General features: G+C 41.4%; 1 protein-coding gene across 1 annotated transcript; it reads left to right on the forward strand.

Moving 5' to 3' along the window:
- Positions 1-809: 809 nt before the first annotated feature.
- LOC119010679 (immunoglobulin lambda-1 light chain-like) lies at positions 810-11,522 on the forward strand. The gene is made up of 6 exons (XM_037083035.1): positions 810-852; positions 945-1,277; positions 7,872-7,919; positions 10,124-10,426; positions 10,542-10,619; positions 11,005-11,522. The coding sequence occupies exons 1-6, from the start codon at positions 810-812 to the stop codon at positions 11,112-11,114; spliced, it is 915 nt and encodes a 304-aa protein (XP_036938930.1). The 3' UTR covers positions 11,115-11,522.
- Positions 11,523-12,647: the final 1,125 nt, after the last annotated feature.

Below are 12,647 nucleotides of genomic sequence, written 5' to 3' on the forward strand. Positions count from 1 at the left end.
GTCCATGAATATAATGAAGAACTACCTGTATTAGTATTTATTTTCCTTTATTTCTATTCATTCAGAATATCAGACAAACAGCTGCATCTTCATTTAATGTTTTCCGTAAATTATTTTTTCAGATGAAGCTCCAGTGAAAGTTCAGTGATGCTCATTGCAGACCAACAAATTTTTTTTTCCTGTCTCCGTTCACAGTTCAATGTTATTTTTTATCAGTTAAGGTATTTTTTTCTCATGTCAGGCTTTATTTTTCATTTCACAGTTTAAATCATCTTTGTCTCAATGTGTAGATTTCATTCCTTTTCAGTCAGTCAGCATTCTTTGGGGGAAACTTTGGGCTATTTTCATTTATTTGTTGGATTTTTGATCTCTACCTGGAGGAAGTAGAGAGCAGAACCCTGAGCTCCTTCCAGGGAACAGAACCAGATTCAGTGAAATGACAGAAATGTAAGGAGACGTTTAAGGCTTCAAATCACAGTCGAGGAGTTTTGTGGATTTGTCCTTTTGTCTTTTCATCACAGCTGTTCAACAACAAATAACAGTCTGTGCTACTAAATTCACCACCAACCTGAATGTGTTGCTGCTCACATGAATGTGTGTTTCTATTTCTATCACACGGCAGCTTCAGCCGAGCCGCCGATCGGCAGCGGTGGCCTCATCTGTGAGCCGCAGGGGCTGATGGGAGCTCTGAGGACCTGTTAGAAACCACGTGGCCCTCGTCTGATCTGGCAGCTCGTCCTGGTTTGGCCTCAGCTGCGTCAGAGCGCCACTTCTCCCCAGGTTCACCAGAGGAAACACCACTGCACAAAATGCTTTTCCTCCCAGCTGCTGCTCTGTGCTGTCTGTGTTCAGGTGAGTGTTTCCAGCCAATCAGGAGCCAACAAAGTCCACCTGGAACAAACACTGTCACACTCACCTTCATCTATCTGTCTGCTTCTCTACAGCGCTGGTTGCCATGGCAGCACAGCTGATTCAGGACGATTTAACATTGACCAGGAGAGTTGATGGAGACGTCTCCTTCAGCTGTCGAGGAACTGAACAGTGTGACAGCAGCCTCCCATATGTATTCTGGTACCAGAAGAAAGACACAGAAACATTCATAAGGATTCTACTCATTAAGCTGAGTGATTGTAGTATAGCTAACACTTACGATCATCCTCAGGAAGATGATTTTTCAGTTGTAAATAATCAGAACGGCTGTGAGTTGAAGATCCAGAAAGTTAAACTCCTTCATTCAGCCACCTACTACTGCTCCTGTTGGAAGAGAGATCCCCACAGTGAGAAATGATCCGAGCAGCCTGAACAAAAACCAACAGATGAACAGACGTCAAACAGTGTTTGTGACAGGAAGAGAGCAGTAAACCACAGCCCAGGTTCACATGTTTCACCTCCATCTCAGCCACAGTCACAAACACACTGAACTGAGGGATTTATTTCATATTCTATTTATTTATATGTTGATCAGATATTCCAGCAGGTTTATTGTGGTTTCACACAGAGAGGAAAAAGGAGACAAACACAAACACAATGAGAAAATAAAGAGGAAAATAATTCAATTACAAACTCAAACATAATCCAGATGAATCAGTAAAACAACAAACATGCTTCAGAATATTTCAATAAAATGATATCAAACAGAATCAAATATTTACAGCCCAACGTCCTGCTGCTGAATAAAGTCCATCCGTCCCTCACAACACTAATGTGCTCTGAATGAAAACACTTCCAGCAGCACTTGTTGTTTAACACCTTTCAGCACATTTCACCACATCATTTCACTTCAGGACATTTTAAAAGACAAATCTTGGACACATGTCAGTCTGTGTACTTTGAGGCCATTTGATTTCAGTTTTGAAGTCGAAAACAACAAAAAAAAACACCACAAAACGATTCACGTCCAGCTTTTTTTTTTAACATTGGAAACACAGGGAAAAAAACAACAATGTGGAATTACTCCCTGACTGATTGTAGCTGCTGTGCTCATGAATGGTAACTGGGAATAACAACAACAGTGCTATTCTTCATTTCAGATTTTGCCTTGAGTCCTGAAGGAACTTGATCTGATCCAGAGACCAGCGTAGTCGTCCCGATCACATCCACAGAGCTGACTGGTGATCTCTAGGCTGCATCCTGTTGTGAGGAGATCTCAGAGTTCTGATGTCTTCATCATGTCATTATATGAATTTTCTGAGTTTATTCCAGCCAGGAGGTTAAGTGAGATGTCCAGTGGTGATATATCCACATCACTGACTGACCACTTTGTTACGGAGCCTTTAAAGAGACACGAGGAAAAAACAAAGACTTAAACATTTCTTGTGCACACAAGAAACTTTCTGGCACTGACTACTTCACGTGTTCAAAAACAAAAACTTAAATGTTTTTTGTGCTTTCATTAATCATACAATCCATATTCACAGGTGGTGACGATGATCCAGGTGAGCTGACTGGAGAAGGCAGAGTGTGTGTGCAGAGACTGAACTGTCTCCAGTGCTCGGTGTGCGTCTGACAGCACAGTCGTGTCCACTGCAAAGCACCGAACATCAGTCAACGAGTCATTTCCTGTTTTTAGGTTTCTGATTTTGAAGTGAAATATGGGAAATTTGTCGTTTTCCAGAGATGTGATGAATGTTATTGCTGAGATGGTTTCAACAACACGTTGACAGAGGTTTCCACTAAGATATTGAAATTATTGAAAATAAAAGTCATTGTGCAGTTCAAAGCTCTAAAATTGCTTCAGTTAAAAGCAGCGGCAAACAGAAAGGTCTTCAGTCTTTATTTAAAAGAGGTGAGAGTCGGAGCAGACCTGCAGTTTTCAGGGAGTTTGTTCCGATATGTGATGCATAATAACTGAATGCTGCTTCTCCAGGTTTAGTTCTGACTCGAGGGACTGAAAGCAGACCTGAACCTGAAGATCTCAGAGGTCTGGATGGTTCATGACGCGACTGCAGATCAGAAATGTATTTTGGCCCAAAAGCTTTCAGTGCTTTATAAACCAACAGCAGGATTTTGAAATCTATTCTTTGACTGACATGAAGCCAGTGTAAACGTCTAAGAACTGGAGTGATGTGATCCACTTCTTTGGTCCTTGTTAGGATTCGAGCAGCAGCGTTCTGAATCAGCTGCAGCTGTCTGATGGATTCAGAGAGTCCTGTAAAGACGCTGTTACAGGAGTCGAGTCTGCTGAAGATAAATGCATAGACACGTTTCTCCAAATCCTGCTGAGACTGAAGCAGCATTGTTGGAACCAGTGCAGGGGATCCATACAGGTTGTAAAGACTAAACAGGTGAGTGTCTTCGCTACAACATTCTCACCTGATGTAAATTCAGAAGCATTGGCTAGGTACCTGAAAGACAAACTACATCATGATGGAAGCTGTCAAAAAATAGACAGTGCCCAGAGGTGATATAACTCATTGAAAGTCACGGCTGAATGCAATGATGTGGCCGAAATGTCTGAACCACAACTTTGGCCAGAGGGTGTCTTTGTGCGGCACTTTCATGAAGTGCACAAACCAGTGGATATAAAAACTCTCACTGCAACAAAGAATGATTGTGTGTCTGACGCTGGGGCAACTATTGCTGTGAAGCCTGGACTATTATCTTCATGAAAGTTGTGTCATATAACACGTGGGGCTCACACCTTGGACAGGCAGCCGGGACAAAGCGTGATACATTGTTGTTGATGAAGTGTTTGTGACATTCTATGTTTACAAGAGACTCTGCTACCTAAACAAGATCTAGATCAACTTAATTCTGTGCACAATGACTTCTATGAGGAGTCCACAACAGATTTAAATCTGGGAATAATATGTGGTAGAATACCCAGAGGGGTGGACATTCTGGTGGAAGAAATATGACCCACTGATTAGTGTGATCTGTCTAGAGGATGACTGGGCCAGAGCAATCAAGGTTGCACACGAAGAGAGCACCTTTATTATTTTAAATGTTTACACTCTCCTCAATCCCACTGACATGTCTTCCATAGATTAAGCAGAGGCTGAGGACTCAGAGGTTGACTCATTCATCTCCCAAGCCGAAGTCACTGAGGTAGTCAGGAAGCTCCTCTGGGGCAAAGCACCAGGGGTGGATGAGATCCGCCCTGAGTACCTCAAGTCTCTGGATGTTGTGGGGCTGTCTTGGTTGACTGCAACATTGCATGGCAGTCGGGGACAGTGCCTCTGGACAGGCAGACCGGGGTGGTGGTCCCCTTATTTAAAAAGGGGGACCGGAGGGTGTGTTCCAACTATCAGGGGATCACACTCCTCAGCCTCCCTGGGAAAGTCTATTCCAGGGTACTGGAGAGGAGAATTCGGCCGATAGTCGAACCTCGGATTCAGGAGGAACAGTGCAGTTTTTGTCCTGGCTGCGAAACACTGGACCAGCTCTATACCCTCTGCAGGGTGCTCGAGGGTTCATGGGAGTTTGCCCAACCAGTCCACATGTGTTTTGTGGACTTGGAGAAAGCATTCGACTGTGTCCCTCGTGGCATTCTGTGGGAGGTGCTCTGGGAGTACGGGCTCGGAGGGCCTCTGTTAAGGGCCGTACGGTCCCTGTAAGTCAGTAAGTCAGACCTGTTCTCGGTGCATGTTGGACTCCGGCAGGGCTGCCCTTTGTCACCGGTTCTGTTCATTATTTTTATGGACAGAATTTCTAGGTGCAGCCACGGGCCGGAGGGGATCTGGTTCGGGAGCCACAGGATTTCATCTCTGCTTTTCGCGGATGATGTGGTCTTGTTGGCTCCTTCGAGCCAGGACCTCCAGCATGTCCTGGGACGGTTTGCAGCCGGGTGTGAAGCGGCTGGAATGACAATCAGCACCTCTAAGTCCGAGGCCATGGTTCTTGACTGGAAAAAGGTGGGTTTTCCCCTTCGGGTTGGGGGAGAGCTACTGCCTCAGGTGGAGGAGTTCAAGTATCTTGGGGTCTTGTTCACGAGTGAGGGAAGGCTGGAGCGTGAGATTGACAGGCTGATCGGTGCGGCGGCCGCAGTAATGCGGTTGTTATACCGGTCTGTCATGGTGAAGAGAGAGCTGAGTCGAAAGGCGAAGCTCTCGATTTACCGGTCAATCTACGTTCCTACCCTCACCTATGGTCATGAACTTTGGGTCATGACTGAAAGCATAAGATCCCGAATACAAGCGGCTGAAATGAGTTTCCTCCGCAGGGTGGCAGGGCGCTCCCTTAGAGATAGGGTGAGGAGCTCTGTCACCCAGGAGGAGCCAGTTGAGGTGGCTCGGGCATCTGTTTCGGATGCCCCCGGGACGCCTTCCTCGGGAGGTGTTCCTGGCATGTCCTGCTGTGCGGAGACCCCGGGGAAGGCCCAGGACACGCTGGAGTGACTATGGCACCCAGCTGGCCTGGGAACGCCTTGGGATCCTCCCAGAAGAGCTGGAGGAAGTGTCGGGAGAGAGGGAAGTCTGGGTGTCCCTGCTCAGGCAGCTGCCCCCGCGACCCGGTTCTGGATAAGCGGATGAAAATGGATGGATGGATGAATGTTTACACTCCGTATGAAAGCTGCCAAAATGAAAATGAATACCTCATTAGTCAGGCCTTTATCAGCTCTTTTTTCAAAGAAAGTGAATTTACATGCATGTTTGTATTGGGTGATTTGAATGCTGATATTTCAGATGATGGGTCCTTATTTGACACCTGAATCAGTTCTGTGTAAACAACAAGTTAGTCCTAACCAGCAAAGTGATGTTACCAGCTAAAAGCTATACATACATTAGTGGAGCATGGCATACAACATCCTGGCTGGATCTCTGTATATGTACAGCTGATGCTCACGATCGCTTAATGAGACTGAGATCCTGTATAGTCTGGTCACAACAGATCACATACCTCTCTCCATGATATTAGACCTTGATAGTTTACCTGAGCTGTCCAGCTATGACGCTCATGAACAAAGGAAAGTTGACTGGGCAAGACTCACAGAATATGATCTCTGGAAGTGTAACTCCCTGACTGATCGAAGTCTCAGTGATATTGATATACCGATTGATGCTATCATGTTTAACGACATTGATTACAAGAACAATGAGCACCACTCCACTTTACACAGCACACTTATACTGTAGCCATAGTAAAGCAAAGATGAATGAGATTAATCTGGCATTTAATGTTGCTCTTAGAATCTTGTTAAAGTATCCAAGGTGGGAAAGTGCCAGCAACAGTAATGCTCCCACTTTTCAGGTGTTACTTATGAATTGTATACATTTATGTCGGCTAATTGAGTCAAGGAACTGGACTATAATGTCTTTGACTGACCCAAAGTGAGACAAGATATTCTACCAGCTTTTGGAAATATTGAGAACAACATTTGCAGTTTTGTTTTTTTTTTTAAATTATTATTATTTTTAAGGACACATGTCTGTGTAATCTTGTGTTTGAGTCCTCTGAGTCCTGCCCAGGCCTGACACAGATTCAGAATTAGGGTGATTCAAGCAGGCTTTTATTTTGAAATTCACACTTAAACAAGGTGACAAAGAAATGGCTGAAACCACACTTATCTAATCTCAAAAGAGAAAAAAACAGAACCAACAAGGAGGCAAACAACCTTAAAATCAAACCAAAAAAAAAAAAAAAAAGGAACACAAAATCACTCCCCAAGGAGGTAAAGAAAAGACTATAACTGAACTACGCTGGCACACTAGGGCTATAAAAAACTTAACAGAAAATCACTCCAAAGGAGGAAAGCAAATGGCTATAAACTTAAACTGCTCTATCAGCTGGTTATAAAAACTATCAACAAAAAGAGGCACTCCAACAGACGCAAACAAATGACTATGAAATTATCTATGCTTCAATCTGAAAATTTTAACACACAAAAAGTCACTCATTTAAGAGGAATCAAGTAGAATACACAAACTTGGGATCTTGGCTTGGTAAGGCTGTGAACAAGGCTGAGGTGAACGACAAATACAAAACACAATGGCACAAGACAAACGAAGACGCAGACTATTTAACACATGAGGGAGAGAGGAACAGGTGGAAACAATCAGGGATCAGGGACGACTCAGAACGGGGACACAAGAGGAAGGGCAAGTGACCTGAAAGGAGAGGGGAGTTAGACTTTCAAAATAAAACAGGAAGTTCACAAGACAAAAGGCCCAGACAAGACAAAACCACTGTGTGACAGTTTGTCTGTATGTTGTGTGAGTCATTTATATCTGGACCTCGAGTCTGTGAATATAAAGATAATAATAATTTGGCAGGAGCTGCCACTGGAGCTGGTGGAGCTGTCAGAGTCAGGAAAACAAGAGGTTACAGAACCACAGCCACAGGAGACTGATTCAGCACAGGAACTGGAGACAGCTGCAGCTCAGCTCAGACAGGTTGCTGCAGAACAGGAACAGAGGACTGCTGCAAGGCAGAGCAGGAGGCCGGCAGCTGGAGGTCTGGACGGGGATCAGGAAAGACCGCCGGTCCGGCTCTGGAGCCAGTCTGCTGACCTGCAGACAAGGAAGCAGGAACAGGTGTCGACTGGGCCGCAAACTGAGGACCAGGAACTGGTGGACCTGCTGGTGGAGCTAGATAACAAGTCAGAATCAACCAAGTCAATGAATGAAGTTCATCCTCTGGGGACCAAGAATGTCTGTAGAAAATGTCATGTCAGTCCATCCATCCATCCTTTGGTCCAGGTCCAATCCATGTGGACTAAAGTAGTGGAGCGACAGACATCAGCATCCACAGAGCAACACTGCTAGTGTGTCTAAAAAGACAATAAAAGAAGAGACAGTCATGTTGATATGAACATTAGAGAAACACATCATGGAGCTGAAACATGATCCTGCTTCATCATTTGGACTCGTTCACCTCAGCCGACACGTTCAACAGCACACAGGTTTTTGTATTACTCTGTCTCACTGTGGGAGGCTGGTATCACCTGATCTTTGGCTCTGGAACTAAACTGGTTGTAACAGGTAAGAATAAAGCTTCATTTTCCTTCAGTTGTTTTATTGAACAAGTGTAAAATGTGTTTTTAATGAGTTTCTGCTGCTTCAGGCTTTACATGTTAGTTTGTTGATAATTAGTAGAGAATTCTTGCAGCCGTGCAGCTATTGTTCCATAAAAAGGTTCATAACTCCTGAAAAGATGTTTAAATCTCACTGCACAGCTGAAGTTCTTCTTTATTTCTGCAGGAGATCAAACTGATTCATAGAGAAAAAGTTTGATATTGACAATGTTACAAATATTCAGTATTTGATCCTCTCAGTAATTCAGCACCATCTCTTGTTTTTATGAAACAACATAAAATATGATAGTAAACTTCATTTAATATATGTCAGTAAATGTATTTGAAAAACACATAATTTAAATATGTTGTATAGGATCATTGATAATTAATTAATAAATGGTCAAATGTGTTTCATATGACGGTACAAATGTCTTTTAGTGTGAGATATATTCATACATGAAGACAAACACATACTGAACATGATGTTATAATAAATAGAATATATGCACATAAATGTATATATTTTAAGATGTGATATCAGATGTTATATAATGTTGCAATCGTATATGTGTTTCCGTGTTAATCTGATTTTAATGTAAATATAACTATTAATAGTAAATGAAGCTTAGCACAATTTAAAAGTAAATATATTGTGTAAACGTATGATGGTAAATATTGTGTATATGACACTGCACATATTATAATTCAACTGAGATGCGTTATATATTCATTTTATATTATATTATATATCATATTATGTTACAATAATTACATTTTAAATTACATTTCTGATTTTAAATGTCAAACTGCATCAATACATTGTATTTTATTTGATGGTACAAATGTCTTTAATTCTAAAATATATTTATACATGAAGACAAACACTGGAGATGGCATCACAATTAATATATAATAAAGAAATTATACTACAATATAAAAAACATTATATTTGGAGAAAAAACCAACTTTACAGTATGACATACAATGGCACTTGAAACTATGTATTTTCTATGCTGATAGACTTTTAAATATTTTAAATATAATAATAAATATATTCACTAATAATTTAACATATCATTTAAACTATGAAAAATAATAATTCCAAACCTAATTTCAAATAAGTATCCAAATAAGTAAATGTATGCAGCACATGATGGTAAATATCGTGTACAACATACTGTTTTTAAAAAACTTATATCATGTTACGTTATTCGATATTGTATTCTAATTTATAATATAATATAATTATGACATTTAATCACTAAATGTGACGATCAATAAATTATCATCTTTCTTCATATTATATTACAGAGCACTTATTATTCAAATTGAACTTATCTGAACATTTCATTGTAATTGTGTATAAATGTTAAAATACTGAAAAACAAATTAGTGATATTGTTGATAAACTGTTTTTCTTTAGCAGCTGGACTAAAGTACAGGATGTTAAATCTGTAATATGTTAGACATGTTGTAATCAACTAAAAACTATTTTATGTGAATGTAAAAATATATTTTATTATAAGATATATATCAACATAATATTTAGAGAAGGTCTTAAATTTTGCAATGATCATTATGAAATTTATATCATGTTTCATATAATTAAATCAACAAAGTTTTACCTTCTCTAATATTGAATAATGTCTTTATTCACACTAGTCATGTGAAAACATGTATTTGTAATTTAGTAAATCTAAGAACAACATGAAATTCAAGACACATTTTTAAAAATATTTACAATATGTGGTGGATAATGTAAACATTAAAATGTCAGCGTGTATTAAACTTGAGGGTAAATATGTCCTTTATTATAATCTGTCTTTTATCATGATACAGATGAAGATTTTCCATTGTATGAAAATATGATGTTATATTATTATTAGTAAGAGTCATAATAATGATGAATGTGCAGATTGAAAGAAAGAAGTGCTGAACACATGATGTTGTTTGTCCCCATATAACATATGATGACATGACATGATGAGTGTGTTTGATGTGCAGGTGAATCCAGTCTATGTGTTGAACTTTGTGCTGTATTGATGAGTAGTTTAGTGATCAGAGTCCATGTAGTTTCCAGGATCACACTGAATGCAGTGCAGTGCTGGAAGCTGCTGTTGACTGTGTCAATGTGTGTCTGTGCTGCTTGTTGCTGCTGTCAAACTTCAGATGAGCAGGTAGTGAAGCCCGTGGTGAGCGTGTACCCAGCAGCATCCAGAGCCCACCTGGAGGGGAGGAGCTCCCTGCTGTGTGTGGCCTCAGCCATGTTTCCTCCTCTGGTCCGCTTCTCCTGGAAAAGACGAAAGGAGGATCAGGAGCAGTGGCTCCCTGCTGAGGGAGAGCAGCTGGAGCTCACAGAGACGGGACGCACCGCCGCCATCTTGCTGGTTGACGGGAACGCCACCTCCACGTATAAATACCGCTGCTCCGTCCAGCACGAGGGGGGCAGAGACGAGGTCCAAACAGAACAAGGTAATGAAGGCTTGGTGACTGTGTTCAGCAGTGATTCAGCGTCATGTGGAGACGCTGTCAAAGACGGCAGAGGAGCAGAGGACTGACATTTCTTTTGGCCTCTTTTCTGTTTCAGAGGTTCCAGCAGCTCCAGCAGCCTCCTGTCCTCCAGAGAGAGAGCCAGCAGACCTGCCAGCTCTGCAGCAAGCTGACTGTAAGATCACCTGCTGCCTCTCTGCATGGACAGCTCCAATGTTCTGCTGCAGTTAGGGCTGCAGATCAGTCTGTTCACTTTCTGCTCATCATTGAAGGAGTTAAAGAGACACTCCCTGATTCTGTTAGAGTGTCCAACAGCACAACTAATCCCAGTGACAGAGCTTTCACTCCACACTCTGACAAATCACATGTTTTAGGGCCACTATATTACATTTTGGCCTTTGAGGCTGCTATAGAAACTTTGAGGATTATATCTTAAAGCTCCACTATAAATATTTCTGTATGAAGAATGAATCTAATGACTGTGTGTGCAGTGAAAGGTGAAACTAACACTGTCTGTGTGTGTGTGTGTGTGTGTGTGTGTGTGTGTGTGTGTGTGTCAGTGTCCTTCCAGTCTCAGTGCAGGGTGAAGCTGCTCTGTGTGCTCTACACAGTGCTGATAGTGAAGAGTCTGGTGTACTGCTGTGGACTCTCTCTGCTGAGGATCCTCTGAAACAAGGGACCGTCCACCAGCTGCTCACATGCTGACTGACTGTTTCCTGCTCGCCTTTTCTCACCATCAGATCTCATCAGTTCGTCTCATTGATCACTTTGATCAGCAGTCACAAATGTCAATGTTCATGTTTTGTGGTTGGGTGTAAAATGAATCTTTTGATGCACAGGTTAGATTCAGTCATCCTACATATATAAATACGTATATACACATATATATCTGCAGTGACTGAGTATAAATTCTGTGGTATAGTTTTATTTTCATCCTCTAGTTTATTTCCACTTTGAATTGTGACTTGTATAATAATAGAACATGAAGCTGAATCATTAGCTGTCTGCTAGATATTTGATTGTTTTAGTATTTGTCTCTTCTTGTCTTTCTTTTTAATACATTATGCAGAGTGTGGCAGCTTTGTTCAATTCTTTCACTGTAACATTCTCAATAAATTGAAAAATCACAGTGTGTGTTTTAGAAACAGTTTGTTTTTATGGATTTCAGTTTGTCTTCAGAGCAAATCATCAGAAACAGAATCAACTTCATGGACCATGTATGTTGACGCCTACAAGTCATTTGACTCTTGTTGTAATTAGCTCTCAATATACTTTCACACAGCAGCAAGAACAAATGTAGAGGAAGATGTGAATATTAGCATACAGCTAAACAAGGACAACAAAGCTAAAGAAAGAGAAGCAAACAGAAACATAGAGCTATTATATACAAGTCAGTAGGTGTGGCTGTGCCACCAGGTTCAGTGCTGAGCCCCTTTTATAATTGTGTCAGTGTGGATGTCAAACTCTACGCTGATGACACTGTTGTTTCCACACATGAACAAACAGCAGAGCGAGCTGCTTTCAAGCTACAACTGCTATAAAATGATCACACAGCAGCTTCATCAGTCGCCTTCCAAGTTGGTGTCAGGCTGCAGAAACTGTCAGTAAACTGTCACCTTTAAAGAATCAGTCAAACAGAATCAACAGATCTTTTATTTCAGCTTCTCAGCTCCCAGGTTTGTCTCCCAGGTGAATAAGACAGATGGAAGCTGAGACAGTGAGTACTGAGCGCTGTAACTGTTGTAACTGTCGTTGTGTTGTTCATGTGAAAAAGTGCAGCTAACGGTGAGGAGGCTGCAGAGCAGAAACCCACACAGCCCGTCTGCTGCAGGAAAGGAAGTGCTGGTTGGCTCTCAACAGTTTTTTCTGAGTCCTAATAACCACTGAGAACAGATTCATATCTGCTGCTGTACACACTCATCAACTCCTCTCCCTCTCTGGACTGGTTTGTCTTTTCTCTTGTTGTCTGGAAGCCTTTTTTCCACTGAGCCCTCCACCCACACAAAGTTAGACTGAGCCCAGAGACCAACAGTGACCCCCCCACCTGGAGCTCACGTCCATGAATATAATGAAGAACTACTTGTATTAGTATTTATTTTCCTTTAGCTCTTTTCATTCAGAATCTCAGACAAACAGCTGTGTCTTTATTTAATGTTTTCTGTAAAAGTTATTTTCAGATGAAGCTCCAATGAAAGTTCAGTGA

This window comes from Acanthopagrus latus, chromosome 21 (genome assembly GCF_904848185.1).
Source record: "Acanthopagrus latus isolate v.2019 chromosome 21, fAcaLat1.1, whole genome shotgun sequence".
Taxonomy (NCBI): domain Eukaryota; kingdom Metazoa; phylum Chordata; class Actinopteri; order Spariformes; family Sparidae; genus Acanthopagrus; species Acanthopagrus latus.